The sequence below is a fragment of the Carassius carassius genome, chromosome 35 (genome assembly GCF_963082965.1).
Source record: "Carassius carassius chromosome 35, fCarCar2.1, whole genome shotgun sequence".
NCBI classification, from domain to species: domain Eukaryota; kingdom Metazoa; phylum Chordata; class Actinopteri; order Cypriniformes; family Cyprinidae; genus Carassius; species Carassius carassius.
The window spans coordinates 1,687,410-1,710,786 of NC_081789.1; the positions used below are offsets into that span (position 1 = coordinate 1,687,410).

The 23,377-nt window shown below is 39.8% G+C and overlaps 1 protein-coding gene across 6 annotated transcripts in view; it reads right to left on the reverse strand.

Annotated features, from left to right (window-relative positions):
* The window catches only part of LOC132115860 (neuropilin-1a), a 64,141-nt gene extending 46,414 nt beyond the window's left edge, over positions 1 to 17,727 (reverse strand). For 2 of the 6 annotated variants that reach the window (XM_059524246.1, XM_059524242.1), the window contains exons 1-2: positions 17,084 to 17,727; positions 14,883 to 15,057 (exon numbers count right to left, since the gene is read on the reverse strand). In XM_059524246.1, the coding sequence (XP_059380229.1) occupies positions 14,883 to 15,057; positions 17,084 to 17,150 (242 nt within the window). In that variant the 5' untranslated portion in view covers positions 17,151 to 17,727. The remainder of the gene's footprint in view (positions 1 to 14,882; positions 15,058 to 17,083) is intronic. The other 4 variants (XM_059524244.1, XM_059524241.1, XM_059524247.1 and 1 more) reach the window with 3 other exon arrangements.
* Positions 17,728 to 23,377: the final 5,650 nt, after the last annotated feature.

The window sequence follows — 23,377 nt, forward strand, 5'->3', positions numbered from 1 at the left end:
TGTCTGTGATACTGAGCATCTGTCATATCTCCTTACACCATGTCTACAGCGGACATGACAGTTGTCGTGTGGCACCGTGCCACATCAGCTATAGACTTCTACACTGGACGCGAAAAAGCGACTGTTGAAAATCATTAGAAATTTGTTTCAGCACGTCATAAATAGAATGTGGCTGCAGTTTACTGTCAGGGATATGTGGTGTCACACCGCGCCATAGCCAGTGTAGACAGCATCACTGATTATACTGAATTCTATTGACTGATCTATATATAATGAATCTCTATTATATATCAGTGGTTCTACAGTATTTTGTTGCATCGCACAGCGCTGTTCGCATCCTGTGTAGACATGGTGTTAGGAATCTTTTGTTGTTTTCCCTTATAAGGATTCACGCTACGGGCACACCACCTAAATCACACCCCCCTCGCTCACCCCACCACGGCTGATCTTATTGTCCATCATGATGTTTCACTGTAGACATCGTCTGATAACAAATTTGTATACATTGCCCAACCCAACCCAACAGTCAATATATGGAATTACGTTACCAAAGTGTGCACTTACTGTAAAAGTGTACTGAAATAATTTAAGGTGACATTCGGGACAGGGCCTTTGTTTGGGATGGCTAAGGACTGGGATTAGAACTTTCTTTTAGATTTTAGGCCTAGATTATTGCTGGGGTAAGATTTGTTTTCAATTTGTTTGATAGGGATGTTATTCCAGTTTCAACAAGTACACTGTTTCAGCAACATGCTGTACTTGAGTAAAACACATTATTATTATAGGCAGATGTGAGAGTTGCTGGAAAATCCTAACCAAATTCACTCTTTTAAAAAAGGGAGTGCACTTTGTTGTAAATCAGAGATTGTTCTGGATTGGTCTCTTTGGTGCGGTAATGTGTAAAGATTTTTGACAGTAGCATCCAAGCTCAAGATGGAGAGCATCGGTCTTGTTCAGATTTGTCTGTTCTGTTCTCTCCTTCCTCTTTCAGCTGGTAATTTTTCCCTGCTCTTATGGCTTGCTGAATGATACCTCCACCTAGAGAGAAACACACACGCAAGCACAGATTTTCTCTCTACTTTAAATCCCACCTAGGTAAAGCCAAGCGTGACCAGACCTTTGAAAAATTGATGCAAGCGTTATCCAGCCAAAGATTTGGGGGTTTAAGAAGTTGTTTCCTTCTCAGTGGTGCCGTGAGAATCAAAGGTGTGTTATCGGATCTTGGCAGTCTGTCACAGAATCACAGTCACCGTTTCACAACCATAGTCACAACAGAGGTAACATTATACTGTACTACAAGCTCTCCTCAAGACATCCTTTTTGCTGCAGCTTTGAAAAACAGCAGGCTTCTCCTGCCTGCACATAAAGTCTTAGCACCTTCAGAAATCTTGTTTATTGCATTTTTTTAGTCAGGCGCGGCACTTATTCCCTAACACAGATGGACCTTGTAAAGCTGGAGTGGGAGGTATTAGAATAAGATGCAGATGGAACTGCAGTAGTTGCCTCAAGGCCAGTGCTGCTCAGGTAAAAAAAAAATGTCTTTAAGCATTCTAGCCACATTTTCATCTCTGTTTTTAAAAACTACTGCACAGTTTCATACCATTCCTCAAGCTCAGTGGATCCTCAGTACCAACTTGGCCCTGCTAATCATGTGCATGGCATTATGGGATTGACTGCAGAGGCCATTTTACATTCAAGACATTACAAGACTTTTTCCCAGAGAGGTCTGTGGAGAGCAGTATTTGATAATCTATTTCTGTGGGAACTTGCGGGGGTCTGAAAAAGCAAAATTGAATTCGCCGTTAACAGATCAAGAAAAAACAGCAGGGACCAATTTTAAAATGGAATTTGGACCCTGAAGCAAAGAAGAGAGGTGTAAAGCATTTTCACCAAGTATACAGTCCTAATTTCTCAGACCAGACGCCTCTCCACCTGCCCCAGGACTTAAACCATATCGTTGTTCCTCCTGGTTTCCGCCTGCTTCATTTTACCACTCCAGAAGAGACAGCGAACAGATTGTTTTTAATGCATTCCCCTCCTCTCTCTGTCTATCTTTGCCCTCTTCGATTCTACAAAATCTTTTGGCCTATACCACTGGGCTGTTGTTAGGGATTGTGAACCTCCATGAAGTCTCTGAAGCCCCTTCACTCACACATACACATTCAACCATAATAGTGGTGAAAATAGTCTGCCAATCCAAAGGGGAAATTAAAACAAAAAGGATGAATCTAATTCTCAGAGACCTTCACTTCACTGCCTTGCAATGTTAAAGACAAGACAGTCCGGGGGGATAGTAATGGCTACGCAATCCAGAATGGTTAAAACAATTAACCACAAGCTAACAATGTACCACAGACTCAGGGTTTGATAGTGTCTCTTACTTACACCCCCCATAATCATATAAATAAATATGAAAGAGGTGACACCAATCTCCAGCGTGGTCTACAATAGAGCAATACACTTTACCCATCACCACAGAGAAAGATTAGGTTTGACGTGCCCTTTTCAAAACAATCACTCTTTTTTTATTTCATCTTTTGAGATGGAGATGGCTGAGTCATTGTTACAAGTCATTGTTGTCTTCAAGAAAGTGTAAACAAGTAAAGCTGTTGAGGGACTCTGACCCAAACATCATGTGCAAAAAATAACACCAACAAACTGTCACATAGATGCCCATGTCGAACAAGGTTAAAATTTCCTATGAAGGGAGCTGGATTTTTTTATTTTAACATCTCAAGCCTTTAGGGGACAAGGTAGCAGCTCGCTCACCATAACGGTCTACTGTTCTCCATAGTATGTGACAAGCGTTAACCAATCCTACTGTAATGGGCTCTGGAGCCACTAGCTGCATTTGGAACGATAATAACCTCACTGCTGTCACTCAAAATGTTGGTGAGACAGGCAAAAAAAAAAGGAGATGGGGTTGGGACCAGAGTCCATTGCAATGGTACAGAGAATGAAAACACTCCCTGATGGAGTTATTAGCTTACATGTGACTGTTGCAGTGTGTAGAGGAAGGGCCCATGACTTGAGGCTATGGCTAAGAAGTTAGCCCTGAGTTTTATGATAACTGAGTAACGGCTTAGTGGTGCTTTTGTTTATTTTTTACTATATCTTTTGACTGGTTGAAACAAGTTCTGTTGAGAATTACATTATTTTTTGTCTCGAAAGAATACAGTATAGTTTCGGTCCCACACAGTCAGCAGAAGTGAGAAAAAAACTGTTAACTACATTTGAAATCTGGATATTTATCTTACAAAAATGCATGGATTCACTACAGGCTCTTTATTCACCCCCTGGAGCCGCGGTGAGGGATGTTTTATAACAGATTCCCACACTTTATTTCACGTCTTCTGAACTATTGACAACAAATACCCGCTTACCCCCATTGAAAGGCTTGGAAGAACAAGGACAATTTTTTATATAACTTTGATTGGATTATTCTGAAAGAAGAAAGTCACATACACCTAGGATGCTTAGAAGGTGGGTAGAAGATGGACACATTTTCATTCTTGGGTGAACTAACCCTTTAATCTCAGGTGTGAAAGCACTTTTACAAAATGCATGTATGCTGTTGACCTCAAATAGACTTTGTCTTCTGATCTGTTCCCAAGTTCTTGTCAACATCTGAATGAATAGAACATATTTTAAAAATAGGTGCAAATAATGCCTGATGTTCCCCAGTGACATATGTGTCTATCCAAACATCCACCCTTCATCCTTCATCCCTAAACCCAAGTGATTAAAGTAGAACCATTTAATAATGGGTGGCACACAGTGCATGTGGTGTAGGGCTGGCGAAGGGTGTGGACATGTCAAGCAGTTCAATACTTTTCAATTTCATGAGAGTAAATTACTCCAACCCAGCCCCAGTGGCCACAATTGCAGAGAGGTCTTAAGCATCATGCTTAATCTTTGAGACATATTTTTAGATGCTAATCAATTTTGAATGGGTGCAGTGCAGGAGATCACACCACACGCTTTCATAAATGGCAATTATGATTAACATTGATGGATTTAGCATGTCTGCTTTCATTAGCACTGCTAATTAGGCTGTTCGGAGAGACACAGATTCCCAACAATCAAATTAATGAATTCTAGTATTTTGAGGGAATTATTGCGAGCTGCACTACAAGCAGTTTCACTACAGTCTTTAATAATAGGCAAATAATCAGATGAAAGAGGTAGCAGTAAAGGCAGAGAAGGTATACCATAAGATTCAAGATTGCTCTGGCAAAAAATTGAAACACCGTTAGCAAGCTTTCCAGTTTTTTTGTTTACAACTCTGAGACAAGCACTTGTTCTTCCTCTTAACCAAATCAAACTTGTTGGAGATTTATGTTTGCCAGGAAAAAGCAGAGAGGACCACAAGACAAAGAGGCCACTGTGCTACCACTACATTATTAATTCTCCTCTACAACAGTGCACGTCAGCAAACAATTATGCCTCTCCTCGTTCCATCATCTGTCATTATCCATTAAAGCAATTTTGCTGGAAAACAGAAAGCTTTATGGGTTAGAATTCGAAGAAACACAGAAGGCATATTAGACCATAAAATGCCCTCATTTAGAATCTAACATCCTGTTCTCGTTGGAGGAAGGAGCAAGAGCAATTAATTAGAGTTGTGCCCAGGAGGCAAAATGGCTAATATGCACTTACTGATTAAGTGAAACACATACACTAAGCGAGCCACAGAACAGAGCTCAGTTAGTCTACATCAGAGTGTCTCACTTCTTCGCTAATGTACAATTTCCAAATGACTCAATATAAACACAGATGAAGGAGATTGAGAAAGTTTTGTATTAAACCAGCAGGGCAGGATACAGTATATATCTGTGTGTCATCCACTGACAGGATATGACGAGGAACTGCACTAAACTGGCTTAACTTTACCTCAAAAGTTTAACCAGAGTGTAGCAATGACATGGTGGAGAAAACTTCTGCAAACCTACTGCAGTTTAGAAAAAATAAGTTATTAACTTTGCTAGAGCTAATGTATATATATTTTTATTTATTATTATTATTTTTTTTTTACAAAATGCATAACCATACATCGAAGGCAGTACTTAAATTTTGGGTTAGGTCACCACTTGATGACGTATTGATATCTAATGTTTTGAGAACTAGTGCTGTATGATATAACATGTTTGCATAGGATTCAGCTAAAAATACAATTTAAATAATATGTAGTCACTGTTGTTGTACATTGGAGAGAAAGAGCGAACAAAATCACCATTAGTACAAGAACAGGACAATGGAAAAAGAAGTTGCACTACAAGGGACACAGGTCTTCATTCGGTCTCTGTCAGGAGCCCATTTCACTGGCCATTACTAAGAGAATAGCCACCATTTGTCCCACCTTGACATTTGATAGGGGGTATTATTACTGAGCCAGAGTGGCCCCAGCCCTCTGGAGATGGGTCCATGGTTAAGAAGATGAAAAGTCAAGCTATAGAAAAGGACGTGGATTGAGTTTGAGGGAGGAAGGTGGCTGGTGGGGGTCAGGGGCAGATGTGCACTATCCTCTATTAAAAATACACCCCCCCCCCCCCCTCACCTAAAATGCACCCATTCAACCAGTGTCTCGCACCTTTGGGCTGCTGCTGATTCTGCAGTGGTAAAAGGTGATGTCAGCCTCCGCTAATGAGGGCTAAATGCATTCCTATTATCTGCAGAGATAATCAGGGTCAGCTTTAAGGTAATACCTTTTGCTATGCTAATTACAATACTAATTATTCTGAGATCCCGCAGGCTAGAATGTCTGACCCATGTCACTAGTCCAACAACAAAAACGAAAAAGAACAGACAATTATTATAGATGTATGTATATGTGCATTGTTCAACAAAATAACCACAAATCAAATTTGGCATAGTGTTAAACTGATGACAAGGGTATGACTTAAGGGCCTTTCACACCAAAGGAACTTTTTCATAGTACCAGAACTAATTGTGGAACTACTCACTTTTGGGCATTTTCGCACCGCAGGAACTAGGTGCGATTTTAGTACCAGACTGCCTTGTTCAAGAACCAAATTAGCTCCTACTCTTTAGGATTAGGATCTAACCACTGCAACTGGTACAAACTGTGACGTAACAATTCAATAGTGTCGCTGTCGACTGGCTTATGTCACATCCTAGTACACACGGTCGGTTCAAATGCAACCCGTTAAATGGTACTGGGAATTAGTTCACGCAAAATCGTCCCAGTACTTTAGTACTGTACATTTAGTTCTGGAACTAAAGCGGTGCGAAAGGACCTCTAGTGACTTTCAGAGTAGGGTTTAAATCAGGCAAAAATAATGATTGTGCAATGAGACAATGAGCTTCTGTAAAGAAAACAACTATTACTAAATTATCTGTCCCAAATGCATACTGCAGTCTAATATGTACTCTCAAGTTAGTAATTAACAGAATACTTAAGGGGGTCAACTAGAGGTAAACCAGTGGGTGGCATCCATGAGGGAAAGAGAAAGGAAGACAGAAAGAGACAGATTGAGAGAGATTGTGCTTCAGGCTCATGGATGAGAGCGGGAGGTCCCCCAGGTCTACGTCATGGGTCACTTGAAGTTTTCCTCTAATGTCTTGTGTTTCTTCTATAGGAAAACTGTGCATATAACTGCACTGGGAGTAATTCAATTAACTTTCTTTCCTTGCGTGTCTTGCCCCCTTCCTCCAGGCTTGTACAATGTAGACAGCAGATGGGGGCAGGGAATTTACAAAGTGCTGCCTTTGACCAAGTCAGCATCATACCTCATGGGAACAGTGTCATGGTCAACAGTGAGACAAGGAATTGGGACACATGCCCTTTAGATGCTGATTTCTGATTACATAAGAGACGATGGAGAACAAAAGAGACATTTGTTTCAACACCTCGCAATTTGTTTTCTTACTCATTCTGTGTCCTAATTTATTATCATGTACATTCTCACTTCATTTCCTCCCTTTCCGTTATCTTTAAAAAGCAAGTTCCTGGAATTACAACCCGAATTCCGGAAAAGTTGGGACGTTTTTTAAATTTTAATAAAATGAAAACTAAAGGAATTTCAAATCACATGAGCCAATATTTTATTCACAATAGAACATAGATAACGTAGCAAATGTTTAAACTGAGAAATTTTACACTTTTATCTACTTAATTAGCTCATTTAAAATGTAATGCCTGCTACAGGTCTCAAAAAAGTTGGCATGGGGGCAACAAATGGCTAAAAAAGCAAGCAGTTTTGAAAAGATTCAGCTGGGAGAACATCTAGTGATTAATTAAGTTAATTGATATCAGGTCTGTAACATGATTAGCTATAAAAGCTTTGTCTTAGAGAAGCAGAGTCTCTCAGAAGTAAAGATGGGCAGAGGCTCTCCAATCTGTGAAAGACTGCGTAAAAAAATTGTGGAAAACTTTAAAAACAATGTTCCTCAACGTCAAATTGCAAAGGCTTTGCAAATCTCATCATCTACAGTGCATAACATCATCAAAAGATTCAGAGAAACTGGAGAAATCTCTGTGCGTAAGGGACAAGGCCGGAGACCTTTATTGGATGCCCGTGGTCTTCGGGCTCTCAGATGACACTGCATCACTCATCGGCATGATTGTGTCAATGACATTACTAAATGGGCCCAGGAATACTTTCAGAAACCACTGTCGGTAAACACAATCTGCCGTGCCATCAGCAGATGCCAACTAAAGCTCTATCATGCAAAAAGGAAGCCATATGTGAACATGGTCCAGAAGCGCCGTCCTGTCCTGTGGGCCAAGGCTCATTTAAAATGGACTATTTCAAAGTGGAATAGTGTTTTATGGTCAGACGAGCCCAAATTTGACATTCTTGTTGGAAATCACGGACGCCGTGTCCTCCGGGCTAAAGAGGAGGGAGACCTTCCAGCATGTTATCAGCGTTCAGTTCAAAAGCCAGCATCTCTGATGGTATGGGGGTGCATAAGTGCATACGGTATGGGCAGCTTGCATGTTTTGGAAGGCTCTGTGAATGCTGAAAGGTATATAAAGGTTTTAGAGCAACATATGCTTCCCTCCAAACAACGTCTATTTCAGGGAAGGCCTTGTTTATTTCAGCAGGACAATGCAAAACCACATACTGCAGCTATAACAACAGCATGGCTTCGTCGTAGAAGAGTCCGGGTGCTAACCTGGCCTGCCTGCAGTCCAGATCTTTCACCTATAGAGAACATTTGGCGCATCATTAAACGAAGAATACGTCAAAGACGACCACGAACTCTTCAGCAGCTGGAAATCTATATAAGGCAAGAATGGGACCAAATTCCAACAGCAAAACTCCAGCAACTCATAGCCTCAATGCCCAGACGTCTTCAAACTGTTTTGAAAAGAAAAGGAGATGCTACACCATGGTAAACATGCCCCGTCCCAACTATTTTGAGACCTGTAGCAGAAATCAAAATTGAAATGAGCTCATTTTGTGCATAAAATTGTAAACTTTCTCAGTTTAAAAATGTGCTATGTTATCTATGTTCTATTGTGAATAAAATATTGGCTCATGTGATTTGAAAGTCTTTTAGTTTTCATTTTATTAAAATTTAAAAAACGTCCCAACTTTTCCGGAATTCGGGTTGTACATACTCCATAGGGCCATAGGGCTGAGAGAGCCAGGTGGTGTGTTGTTTTCTTTCCATTGCAATTCCGGTGCATTCTGCTGTGGCCCGGGCAATGTGCTTGTATCAAAGTGTGTGCATGCATATGTGTGGTGTCTTGTCATCCGGCAGTTTGATCAAAGCACTGATGCCAATGTTTGGAGGGCAAAATGACCTCTAAATTCACAAATCCACACTGCCACTGCCAACTTGGAGACCTTTTGAAAGATAATTAGCTCAGTATACATGCTATGAGCAGCAGACCTGCTGGAAACTGGAGGAGAGGAAAGGTAAGGAGGGACTGACAGACTTAAGCTGGCATCGAGGCTGAAACATTACAACACCACAAACATCTCACCAAGGGGTTGATTTAAAAACAACAGTTTGCTGCTTTTGGGACATGTTATATTTAATTGTGAATTATAGTGTGAGAAAAGTGCCACATTCGCACTCCAACAAACCCCCTAAAATGAACACCAACCTGCTGAAAGACAAGACCAAAAGAAAAGCAAACAAAAAGTGCAGGCGAATGGGGCAAAGGCTCTCAATCAGAGAGCCTTTGCCCCATTCATCAAAATGAAAATGGACAGCCCTCGGCTGCACCTAAACTGAAGCAAACCAATAATAGTGAGATGAAAGTTAAGTTCTTAAAACAAGATCTCACAGCCTAAATTTACACACAAAAAAAAAAACATTTTTTTTTTTAAAACACAAGCTGAAAAACTCAGTTTGCCATTTTAGCATGGGGACCAAGCGGAGCTGAACCTTGTCAAACCTTAATCCCCATCCAACTGGTCCCTTAAGCTCGGAGCGGTGTGGGCTGAACCATAGCTGGGCAGGAGCCCCATCAATCAAAAATAAAGGGCCATTTGCGGCTCTGGCAGCAAACTAAACAAGGCCAGCATGTGCAGACATGACAGTGCATTAGCTCTCCAACAGGACCACATCAGTTAAAGCTTAAGCCCTTCTGATGTTCTCTAGGGGATCTTAAAAAACCAGGTTGTCTCAAAACAGATCTTTAACTACTCTTGCTGAGAACCTCAACTCTTGGTTCCTGAGCAGTGAAAATTATTCCTCCTTCACTCTTTCTCTGTGTTTCTCGTAAATTCTTGGATTCCATATATGGGCCTCTGAATTGAAACATCTCGCCCTGTCCATGCATGCAAGAACATATGGCCTCAAAGCTATCTAAATGCAGTTTTCCTTTACAACGTTTTTTTCTTACATTAGATTATCACAGCACAAAGTCATATCCAGAGGGGAGATTAACAAATTGTTCTTTATGCATGCAACTTGTAAACCTATACTTATGAACATCTGAGCTGTAACAAAACAGAAATGAACAACAAGATTTGAACAAAACAAAACAAGATTTACTCAGTTTATTAACTCATGGATCCCAGCAGAAAATTGAAACTTTAGTTTTAATAGAAACTTCCATATCGGGAAACCTGCTCTGTGTGGAAAGCTGGAGACACCTTTGCCAGATTCTCTTTAGAATCTTCTCATCATTCTTCTGTCAGTGGAAAGATTTTTAAGATTTTTTCTGTGCTTTACTTCGACAATGGTGGAAGTTTGCTACATCTTTCTTAATTTCTAATTGATTTTGGTTATTCCTTCTTCTAAGCACCATTTATACAACTATAACTCAAACATCCTGTAGTGTTTTTTTTTTTTTTTTAATATTCCACTTTTTTATCCTGTCTGCCCTTCTGCCTTCTCTTCATCTACTCACTTTCTAACACTCTCTTCCTTTTCTTCCCTACTTCCCTTCTTCATCACTCTCTCCTCCCCTCATAGATAAGCTCACGCTGAGCGGCGAAGTGCCTAGGCTTTCTGAGAGAGAGACGGAGAGCAAGAGAACGAGGAGGACATGAATCAAGCCAGTGACAGAACAGCAGGGAGGACAGCAGATGTCACTGAGAGAGAGAGCTTTTCAATCAGCCTGTCCTTCCAACAGACGGGCCAAGGTGAAGCACTTCAGTGGCGGAAAACCCCTTGCCCTGACACACACATGCAGAAATATTCACACCGCTTTAATCTTTCTCATTAGCCGGAGCACTTTACAACCTCAAGCTCCTCAGTGTCATGCGAGAGGGTTAGAGGGCCAAGGAGAAAATAAGGGGATGAAATGTGTGCCAAAAAGTGAAAAAGGCATGACTGTGGAAAATACAGAACAACAACAATTGTTTCAGAACTATAAAATTAATGTGGATAGCAGAGCTCAGACGTGCTACTGGACATAATATGCAACATTGTTGAGCTCTCCTCTAGAAGGCCTTTTTCAATTAGATGGTCTAATAATAACTGTTTTCAAACAGGTTTTACAAAAATACTTTATTGGTCGATCCAACTAATAGCCACACCCCAAACTCATGTCATTGGTTAAACTGTTACTGTTAGGCTGGTTAGGATTCTCAGACAAACAGCAATGTTTTGAATGCACCACAGAACCTGAAGGCAATCAACCATCAGGAGAGAAATTACATACATCATCTTTTTACAGCTCAGTTTTTGAAATCTTCTGTTCTCAACAGTATGTGGGCACTGTTGTGTATGTTTTTCAATGTTTGTGCCTCATTCTCCATCTGGAATGGCTTTAGTAACACCACCTCGCTCTTGCTCCAAATGACAGCTGCTGCCTCCTTTCCCTGTACCCAGAATCCAGCACAGAGCCAGAACAAATGTGATTTAGAAGCAGTCTAGGGACAAGAAACAACCTTCCAACACAGCAAACTGCTCAGTGCAGAGGCAAAAGCACCTACTTTACTTTACACCTGTTTTAGGAGCACTGAGTTCGACTCTGCCTCTGTGCCTTGCCCAGCATGCTTTTGATCCGGCGATTGCTTCCCTGACCATCCCTGAGAACAGATCACCATGCTTATGTCTGTTAACAGGGGCCATAAGTATTTAAAACAATCTCTGTCAGCCCAAGCCTCCTCCACTGCCCAGAGGTCAAAGCATTCCCTGCCTTTAAAAACCCTCATCGTTGAGGATGAAAGGAGGTCCGTTGCATTCCATACTTCTTTGGTTTTCCCTTCCGTGACAACCGCTGATGAATGTTCATGCCATACGGCTCTCTCTGTGTTTACTCGTTGTGGAGAGGGCCAGCGTTAGGTGTCTGGAAGAAGCAGGGAGAGTTACGGTCATTCCCAGCCTGGCTATGGAAGCTCTCAGTGGGGGAGAGTAGACCCACGGGGCCCCTGCTCCAATGGAGCCCAAGAAAACAATGGATCAAGACCATCCCAGAGTCCCAGAGGCTGTGTTGATATTTAAACACTGGTGAGATCTACTGTTTTACCCTCTCTCTTCTCACCTCGGTTTGTCAGCCACAACATTATTTCAAATCAACAGCAGGGCATCCGAGCAAATGAATGGTAGCGCAGCTACTGAGTAGTAAACCCATAACTAAATCAAAGGCATCTACTAGATTAGAGTCTCCATGACTAATCAGCTTTGTCCCAGTCTCTGAGCAACACAGATACAGGATGTGTGGTTTGTTTGGACAGCCAAGATGTAGTTGCTCTCTCCGCAGGACATGTGGCACTTTGTGGGCTGACCCAGCAGGGCGGCGCTGAAGGTTGCTCACTGCAAAGCTGTGCTTTCACACTTAGGGTTAGCCAAGGGCCTTCTAGTGGCCTCCATTGGGACCAATATTAAGCAAGCATTCTCTGAATGCCATCTTGACTATTCACAAGTGCAAACACATGCACAAATCCAAACAGACTGGCCATTGTTGTGCATTCTATGACTAGGTACAAAAAATATTGCTTCAATCAGTAAAACTTATCCCTTTTGAGAGCAAAGCTACACTCTGTCCTTTGCCATGTTTCAACAATTCCTCCATCCAATGCATCCCCTCACCGCTTCAAGACAGGAATGTAACAATCGGGAGGAAATGTTTCCAGTTTTTGTTTGGTCAGCGGATTGGGGCACATCAATGATTCATAGTGCTGTCAGAGGAATGTGTATTCAGGAGAGGACGGCCTCTGACACAACACAGTTCGCACACACACACATAGACACACTATGACCTCATTGAAGTCCATCTGCGTTAATAACATTAAATACACCAGTGTGACAACCTTCAATGCTGTCATCCCTTTTTCATGTGCAATCCAGTTATTTGATCAAATTGTAAAATAAATAAATGTATTTAAATATATAATTTTTTAAATAAAAATAATCATATTTATCTAAATATACAATCAAAAGTAAATAAAAAAAATCCTCTCTTAATCTGTCCATTTGTTCCAGCCACAAACAAAACATGCCAGAGATCATCACATGCATGCAACACCCAGTGTTGACTCTGATCTGGCAGCTGTTTCTTTTCACAAGTGGACACGAAGCATTTCTTGTTTGCTTTGTTGATAACGGACATGCTATGCTGAGCATGTGCATTCCATTTGTTGCTAATTAGATTGCGAGCGGCGCACTGAAGCATGCGTTGTAGCTTCCCTCGTTCGGCAGTCCATCTGATAAAGAAGCCATTTCGGCCATCAACAGTTTCCATTATGCAAGAGGCCCTTAATGTGTGTCCAGCTGAATCTGGTAGTCAAGAAAACACCCCCTAATCTGCAGAAACCAGATCCACCAAACAGATGTCTATCTGGTCTCTGAGTTGAATTAGTGATTGAGGTGGTGGGGCTTCAATCTCTGTGGCCAATAACTTTCGGCCAATCACGACCGAAATTACTTAACAACTTTATATTTGTTTAAATGGCTGTTCTCCACAGCAATTTAAAATGATAGATTGAAGTGGGGAGATTATAGTGCCATTTAATGCAAGTGAATGGCATATGCTGTATTGGCGGGGGATGGGGGGTACAACCGCAGCACATTTTAAGGAGGGGAAGAAAGCCCTGAAGCAGAGTTTTAGCAAAAAACACACTACTGAGGGCACGAGTGTTTCTTCAAGTTAGCACTTACACTTGAATTGTACTGCTATTTTATGAACCATGACCACATGGAAAGGCATAATGCAAAACCAAATTATACAAAAAGCATTCAGAGTTACAGATGAAGGCAAAAAATGTCTGCAAAGACAAAAATTTACATTTACATTCCGCTTATATTGCTAATTAGGTGGTTGGATGGGCAAAAAATAAACACAAAAATAAAAGTTGTTTTTGGGGTGGAGCAAGCTAATATATTTTCATAGATTTTAAAGGCATTTGGATTAATGAGAAAAAAAAGCTGGTATCCAGTTTGTGCAAAAATTACAAAAGGTCAGAAGCACTTGAAAATCCTCAATTGCTTTCCCAACAACTTCATAATCCCAAACAGTTCCCAGCACACTTTAAAGAGCTCACGTTAAACTCTTTTCTATCCTCTGACTGCCTCGGGAGCTAAACATGCAATTCTTTAACTTGGCTTGTTCGAACACAGGCAAACCAGTGCTGGATAATTTCATTAGGAGGGCTCATTATGTCCTCACCATGTGTCTATCCACACTCCATTCACTCTAAGTATCCCCTGGTTGGAGATTTGTGAGTGTATGCGTATCTGTGACTGGAGGGGGGTCTGGTCGTTTCTGGGCAGCGAAACCTGAACTCTCAGAAGAGACGGACCCCCTATGAGCAGACAGCGCGGGGTCATCTGGGGCTGTAAATCTCTGTAGGTTTACAGAGACATAAAAAGGTAAAGATCCTGATAAACGGTGTCATTAATAAGCGGCATTCAGCGAACACAAAGGACTCCAGGTGGAAGACTATCTGGGTGGAGGGGATACTGTAACAGAGTCAGCCACACTCTGACAGTACCTCAGACCCACCAGCACAAACAAAGGAAACAGACGGAACAAGAAAGAGAAAGAGAGGAGAGAGAGAGAGAGAGAGAGAGAGAAAGAGAGGACTGGACTCAGTGGAAACAAGCTGCACCAACCAAACCATGTGTCAATTGTTGAATAATGATGTAAAAATAATAATAATACATAAATAAAAATAGCTGTCAATACCTTATTGTTTCACCTTTTGGCATCTGCCAGCACAATGTGTAGGGGAAACTCCAACACATACAAGTGTTGACTTACATTGTGTTATTCTTAACACATTTACACACACACACACACACACACACACACACACACACACACACACACACACACACACACATACACACACACACACACACACACACACACACACACACAATAAATGCTTTTGGAAAACCCACTGTAAATGAAATCAGCACTAAAAGAAGCCAAGAATGTCTTGCACACACTCAAGCAGCACCAGCAGGTGGCGCACCTCCACACCAAATAGTGCACACTGAACACTTACTTGCACTCTCTGTCTTCCAGGTCAAAGTGTGGGTTGAAGTTGATCAAAATCCTCTGGTTCGGTCCTGGAGCTGTAATCACCCATGTGCATTTCTGAGACGGGTAGTAAGACACCGGGTAACCGGGTGAAGTGAGGTAATTTGCGCTAGTGATTCTGATATTGTCCCCACATTTGTCTGAAAGAAAAGAAAATAAAACTTTGATTCATGCAGTAAATCTGGTCACCAATATACACTATGCTGTGTTTTGGAAGATTGTCCCCAGTATGGGACTACCTGAAGCGGGTTTTTAAGGAAGATCCTTCTGATCAACCAGCTGCTCAATCCGAGTTCACCAACCAACAATACACAGCTATAGCTATATATATATATATATAATAAAGTGAATACACTGAGCACTTCCAGTGATGAGAAAATGAAAACAGTTTTACATGGTTTCCCATGGTGCAAATGCATTCCATGTTCATTGTGACACTGTACTGAATGTTTTATTTTTGAACACCTAATACAATACCACTACTGTATAGTTTGACATAAGAATGACTATGCCGTTTCTCTCCAAGCATTTACTAGAACAGAGAAAAGCTCCTCTAGTTTTTTTCTGACCTATTTCTAAGCACTAAATTAAAGCTTGATATTTTAGCCTACATTTAATGTCATTATGTAGGAGGGAAGCATGACCTGTGTCTCTCCCATATTTTATCTATTTGCTCTTTCAAACACTCTACAGATGACCAACACTGGATTTCATCATATCCATCAACAAACAAACTCAAGGAGCACCACATGGCTCACAGTCTAACGGAGATGTTTACATGTAAACAACAACTTTTTATTTAATAAACAACAACACATTCAGGCAGAAAATATGAAAGGGCTTCAATGTAAAACTGCCAGCATAAAATATATGCCAAACAACTCAAGATATCTCAGGCAAGCAAAACTAGATGTTTTAAATAAGGGTTAGTAAAGTATATTGCATTAAAAAAAGAAAGAAAAGTAAATGACCTTTTTGTGACTTTATCGTTAGAGGATTTTGTGTTGAGGTTAATCTTGTTGAGAGCGAATCATGACCCTATAATCACTCTTAAAAACAAAGAATTTGTTATGCTCAGTCATTATTTAAATTCATAATTGTACAGTAAACACATGATTATCTACACATGAGCTCATAAACACTGAAGTGACAAAACCACATGCAAGTGACCCCATGAAATCTCGCTTAAAGCCTTCTAGACTTCATTCCGGACAGACATGATATCCTTTATGTGACTTTATGTGAATTAACAAAACACGCGGACGAGTGCGCAAACAGAACTGAAAACTGCATGTCTGATTACGATAAAACATCGAACATGGCCTAGTAAATAATACTTTTCCCGAAGTTTATAAAGATAATTACACCTACACTTAACCAAACTTATTCACGAACACGACTAATGGGACACAGATATTATTTATGATTGCAGTTCATGATAGTAGACCCTTAATGTTACAGTTAGGCGTCAGATTATCTGAAATAATGTTCAAATGTAGTCTCCCAAATTTATCCGAGATTAGATTCAGCAACACAAAACTTTTTAGGCGAACAGAAAACTTTAGGTAGCTAGCACTTTATAATAACTTTTTTATTTGTATTTTTTAATAACACGTTATTAATAAACATATGATAATACTCAACTAATGCGTAGTTAATCTATATTAAAATATGAATACAGTATTTACGATTTTTTTTTTTTACAGTTTATTATATTTTGAAATATTTGAACGCACATTAAGGTTAGTTTAATGTATTAAGAACACAATAAGCTTATAATTTATCATTATAATACATGTAAAAAATATTAATGTAAAATTATATATATATATATATATATATATATATATATATATATATATATATATATATTATAAATATTCGCCATTTGCTAAACATTAATTCTATTAATTGAAGTTATTGTAAAATATATTTACCATATGAACACATCTGACCACAATCGGTGCGTTTGTTGTACAGCGCAAAACAACAACTGAATATCGCAGCGGTTAAAAGATCTGACCGCGCTTCCGGTGGCAGAAACCGGCGACAGGTGAGAGCAGGTGACCGGTCTAAAGTCGCAACCCCTCATTTTTAGGCTTCCCCATCTAATCCCTAAGAAAAGTCATGAAACATCCCGGTCACTGAATTTCAGTTGACACTCACCATTTGTTAAAGCACTGACGACGAGAAAGATTCCCGTGAAGAGGATCAACACTAATCCACAATGCATCCTCGATTCCTTGAGTTCTGCGTGTGAAAATAATACAAATTTGAAAAATTAAGAAGAAAAATAAAATAAAATCCTTCAATGGTCGTATTGGGGTAATTCCTCTCGTTCGCAGGGAAGGAAACCAAAAGAAGGCGTAAAAGGGTCTGAGCGCTGCTGAAATGCGGGGTTTTGTGCGTCTTCAGGTCGCTTGCATCCTGCCATTCAGCTCTGGTTTCCTCTGCGCTCTCCCAGCCGCGCTCCTCTCTCTTTGGCCATTTCCTTCAGCCTGTTAAAGAATGACAGAAAAGACGTTGCAGCTCCGCGAAATAGATGAGCAGACGTGCGTAATCCTGTGCGTAAAGTGAGAGCGAGAGATCGCGTGTAGATAGACTTTGGCTAAAAGTGGCTTGGAGACGCGAATCAGCCTGCGCGTAGTAACCCGGCGTTCTGCTTCGTCTCAAAATCTGAGTGAGGAGCACAAACATCTGGCGATTGGCTTTGCCATAACAGCGTCTTAAACAAGGGATACACCCCCTAAATTACGCTTCCCTTCTTCCCAGAGTGTGTTGCTCTGCCGTGTGCCAGACGCGCAGGGCTTTCTCATTGGTTTGATTACACATATGCAAAGCCCGACCTATACGGAGCCCAACCTCTCGTATATAAGAGCCCAGAGACCTCTGTGAGACACTGTCCAGCCCTCGCGCGCCGTGGAAGTGTGGCACGGGTTCTGTTGTCCTTTACATCAAGCGACGACTGAACTTGCTGATCAAAATAAATAAATAGATTCAATAGAATAACACCAGCAACTTTTAGTTCTCAAAATAAGAAGAGCACAAAGCCGCTGTATATATTTTACACAAATAAAGCGCAAAAGTGTAACACAGCTTTTTATTCAATCGATATAGCTTTTTATTTGAATCGCTTCTGTCGTAACTATATTATTTTGGTATGCATTTTCATGTCTTTGAGTAGCCTGTTTGTACACATGCATGCAAACACAAAATTAAAGACGAAACATTATAGTGACCACCAGCATGAGTAGGCTACATGCATTATTATTCTTAAAGTTGTTACAATGCAATCCAGAACTTCGTTCAATATTGCACAATTCTGATCAACAGGAGGATGTATTATACAAATATGGAAATATGTCCATACATATAGGGGCAACCTGTTTTTTTTTTAAGGGTTTATCACACTGAAATATGTTGCAACCACGTCTCGTTTACGCTGCATGGTGCGTTAAAACGCGCGTTTCATCCATAAACAGGAGCGTTGAGCGAGGGGACTTGCGCGTTACGCAGCAGCAGATAAACAAGTTGCATGGTCGCATCGACTTCGCTTTCGTGCACAACGGTGTCCTCATTTTGTCACTTCAACCGAATCCTTTCTGCTTAGACAAACAATCAGCACTTGCCTACAAGCTGTCAAATCCGTTAACGTCCCGTGGCCTGTAGCCTACAGTACGATAGCCCAGCCCGTTATGCTCTGCTGCGCTACGGTCCTCATAAACATCAGCTTCGGATCCGATCGTGTCTCCCACTCCAAATACAGTCAGTCCTTTCCAGCTCCACTTGTATCCTTCATTCGGCTCTGTACAGCAACCAGCCACCGCGAGGAATCACAGAGAGCAGACGGAGCCCATAGAGTCAGACGCGCAGTCATTCAGAGAGCTCGATAACAAGGGACGGGTCCGGAGAGAAGGAAGAAAGCGCGCTTCATTCTTGAGGAATCTCAGAGAGGTTGCCTTTGTTCCGCGAGACTGCCCCGGCGAGCCGCCTACACCATCCACACTATCCACTATAGTAGCCTACTACAATGAATGGACGTTTCTTGCAAAACAATCCCAAATCACTTTTTTTTTTTTTTTTTTTGCAGATCATATCACAACTTGTTCTCAACAAAGCCTGGAGTTTATACTAAAAATGCATTTTGTTTCGGGTGATATTGCCTATCTGAACCATTAGCAAAGGTGAACCATCAATTAAAGTGGGACAAAGAGGTTTTATGACAGATTGCCCTTATCAGGAGATAATCAAATTTAACAGTCATTCATAATAATGTCACAGGGTTCTTTGTGATTCTGAGAGAGCACATGATGGAAGACCCACCCTACAAATGCTTCTATGGTGCTTTTACAATGATCATTGGAGGACAAAAAGGTTTATATTGTTGACAAACTGAATTAAGGTTACTTGCTTGTGAAGGTTCGTTTTAACCATCATCTCACTTTGGCTTCAGATGTGAAGTGGGACACCTGTAAAGACTTATGATCATAAATAAAAAAACATACAGCATTTAGATATTTCCAGCCTACTTGGAAACAGGCGTTCACATGTGGCACTAGAAGTTGCTCTGTGGGTTGTAGTTGGTTTTCAAAGTTTTCTGTCTATATTTTGCTGGTTGTTTTATCATCATAAACTGATATATGATGAGGATATGATGATACTGGCAGCAATATACCACGGAATCAGAGCATAAAATTGCCTGACGCCATTCACCATGCAGTGTTCTCCTCAGGGACATGAAAGTTACTTTGATCAACTGCAAGCTTTTTGTATTTATTTATTTTTTCTTTTTTTTGTTAACTACAAACTTTATGTGACTGGTAAGTCAATTTAAACTTCTCCTTTCCGAGTCTATTAAATTGCATCCTATTGAAATGCATCCAATGTTAATTCATTGAATCTGATTTTATATTTTCCACTAGCCAAGTCTATAAGCTCAATGAGAAGTTTTCAAACGCTGGAAAAAAATCAGGAGGAATATGTGGTGCTTTGTTGCGCGATTTCTTTGCACTCCGGTGTCAGTGTTCTCATATGAGACCTCTAGAGACACATGCCTTCCTCACGGCCCCCGACCACCACATTTAACACATAAGTGGGCTTCAGCTCTCAGATGGACCCCGTGCTGCTGGACCGAGGCTCAAGCCGCTCAGCTTTGTCTCCGCTGCTAACAGACCACAGCGATGCACTACTGTGGGGAAGGGCTTAGCTTCTGAATATTAACTAGGTCACGCTGACGTTGCTTGGTAACCGTTCTGGAGTGTCCAGTCACGTATTCTAATTAATATTTATAAGTCAAGACCTTCAACATGACAAGGCTATGTTTGAGAAGCAATGCTAGCATACTTACTGCAACTGTATCTTGTACAGTAGTCTACTATAGAAGCCAATTTCTAACGTATTATGAAAAATGCTTTTTTGTAAATCATAATAAGAACATAAAAAGTTAAGTTAATGAGATAATGACTAAGTCATAATTATGAGATAAAAGTCAAAATTATGGGCTAAAAAGCCAAAATTTAAAGATGTTAAAAAAGTATTTTTATTAGATGAAAAGTAGAAATTATGGATTAGAAAATTTGAATATATTTATTCAGAATTACAAGAAGAAAAGTTGAAATTATCAGTCAAGGATACAATTTCAGAATGCTTATTCATAATTATGAGATAAATTATAGGTCAAAAAGACATCTTTAAGATATTAAGTCAAAATTATGACATACAAAGTTAAAATTATGGGTTAAAAAGTCATTTTAAGATATACAAAATATATATATTATTGCAGTATAAAAATGAAATCATGGGTTAGAAAGAAAATCAGTAAAAATAATGAAATTAAAAACTGACACAAAAGTAAAATGTGGTTAAAAGTCATCATGTTAAGATACTAAATCATAATTATGAGCTTAAAATGTGAAATTATGTGTTAAAAAACAGTAAAAGATATAGAAAAAAGTTGAAAATATTGGTTAAAGCCAAATTTTAAGATGCAACGTCATAATTATGAGATACAAAAGTTGTAGTTATGAGATAACAGTGATTTGAAAATTTTCCATTAAAAGAATGCATGTTATTCATCAATAAATATTAATATCAAACCGTAGTAGACTACACTATCACACTGTCTCATATATGCTGCATGCAGCACACCTAAAAGAATTTGGTTATCATTGATGTTTGGCATAAGTGTTGACCTCACTGGTTACCCATTATAAAGATCACATGTGACCACATTTGTCCAGTTCACTGACCTATTGTTGTTCTTACAGAAAGGAAGTGTAAATGCATTGCTCAGCATATGCTAATCACGTGCCACTGAAGGGAACTCAGATGTTATAAACAAATCAGCTTTCTTTGTGATTATGTCAGTCAGGGTCATATTGAATGCGTTCCTTGCAGAAACACAACATGCATTTAAGTGGGAAAACACACACTATGTCCATTTAGTCCATTTTCTGATAAAATTTGGGAGTGCACTTCAATTTAAGCATTCCACACTCAGGCTTCAGCAACGATCTGTTTCTTAAACCAAAGCACCTCATCAGTTTATGACCAATCACTATTAGGAATCCCTGCCACTTCTGCGGATGGCACAGAAGGAAGGAGAGCGAGGCAGCCTTTCTATAAAATTGTATTTGACTAGACTCTAGTCTCTAGGGGGTAATAAGGCTCTATAACAATGAGATTGAGTAATTTCACAGAGTCTACGGCTGCCATATCTTAAAGGATGGTGGTTTTGCGGGAACAATGGAGAGTCCATTTAACAAATTTGTTCCTTCCTGTCCTGAATTATCTTTCATACATTCCTGAGGAATAATTAGCAGTGAACAAAGGCACACATTCCGTTTGAGTGCATTTGGGTTTCGTTAATGCATCTTTTCTTTCATTTTCAACCACTCGAAAGGCAAAAACAGCCATTCATTTGATTATTATAGTATTAATATAGCATTTTGCATATTAATTGAAAGTGTGGTGATATACATTGGAAAAGTTGGCATTACCATAAAACGGCCACCCAATTGGAAACCTTGTCAATTTTCTAATTTCAGCCTCTTAATAAGTCATGATAATTTTAGACTTGCCTCTAAATGAGAGGGTGTGCCGATTCTCATATCGTTTCTGCCAAAGCTGAAGCCACATGAAAGACTGGGTTTGTTTATTTTTGAGGTTTTGGACTGCTATTGCTAATAAAATAGCATTTACCGCATGAAGTCTCTAATGTTCTGGGATGAAACGCCACCATAAAAGCTAATGTAAGTGACTGGCAGACGGCACTGGCATGAACTGGATCTGCATGCATGACCTCTGTGTATTCAGAAATGTTACAATTTTAATAACTTTTCATAATCTTTCATAAAATTAAAAAACACCACAGTCACTCTTGCTCCAATCAAACAGTGGTAACGGTAATTGTTCTAAATGCTTTTTACACAGTTTGAAGCTGATCCAATAACTATAGCATTCTGCAGAAACTGTTACCGTGGGAAGGGCAAATGCTTCAGATATCATATTGAGGTTATGTTTGACTTTTTCACTTGTAAATTTTGCACCAAAGGCCATTTTTATATCTGCACATGTTGTTAAAGTAATTATGCATCTAAAATACCAGTCAAAATTTAGTTACATAATTCACACCTTTGCCAGCTGTAGGTGATTATTTGCCTCAGAACACACACACACACAGACCTACAGTACAACCCTATGTGATCGCCTTTGGCTTGCTCAAAATTATGATGAAATTCTGTTAAAAAAATTGCCTTGTGGCTTTCAAAGCTGATTCTTGTTGTTTAATGACACAAAAACCCACATTTGGCAATGCCAATCAGTCTTTTGAGAATCTGTGAATGAAATGTTACATGAACAATTTGATTCATCAATATCTTTCGTACTAAAGATTCTTCTAAATGTACAAAAAAATGTAGGAACAAATGAAACCACATACAAAAACCATGCAATGCAGTTTAAGTAAAAAGTTTTTAACACTAATTTTATACTTGGATATTTCATATTAAAGACATTCCATCATACAGTGTATATGCAGTTTATGGCCAACATGATTTCGTTGGAAACATAACTATTTTACAGTGTGGTGATTGTATAAAAACGTCCCAAAATGCATGGTTTTTAGGAAAAACGCATGACCTGTAATGTCACCCCTAAATATTCATGTTGCTGGGGTGTAAGCAGGTTGTATGAAAATGTACGAATGAGATTTGAATTGGGGGAATCTTAAAATTGTAATGATTTTGTACTGGCTACAGCTTAAATTGTGACATGTCTCAATGAAACAAGAATCATTTCCTTCAGTCCTGTGCATTTCATTTGATTCTAATTACATTTCGGTGAAAGGTTTGTTTATATGTGCGTGTCTGTGTGATCCGAGTAAGGCAAACATCCCCAAAACTCATTTAATATCACAAACTTCCAAGAGCTATTTAAGGCCCAGTGCTGCATCAGAGCTAT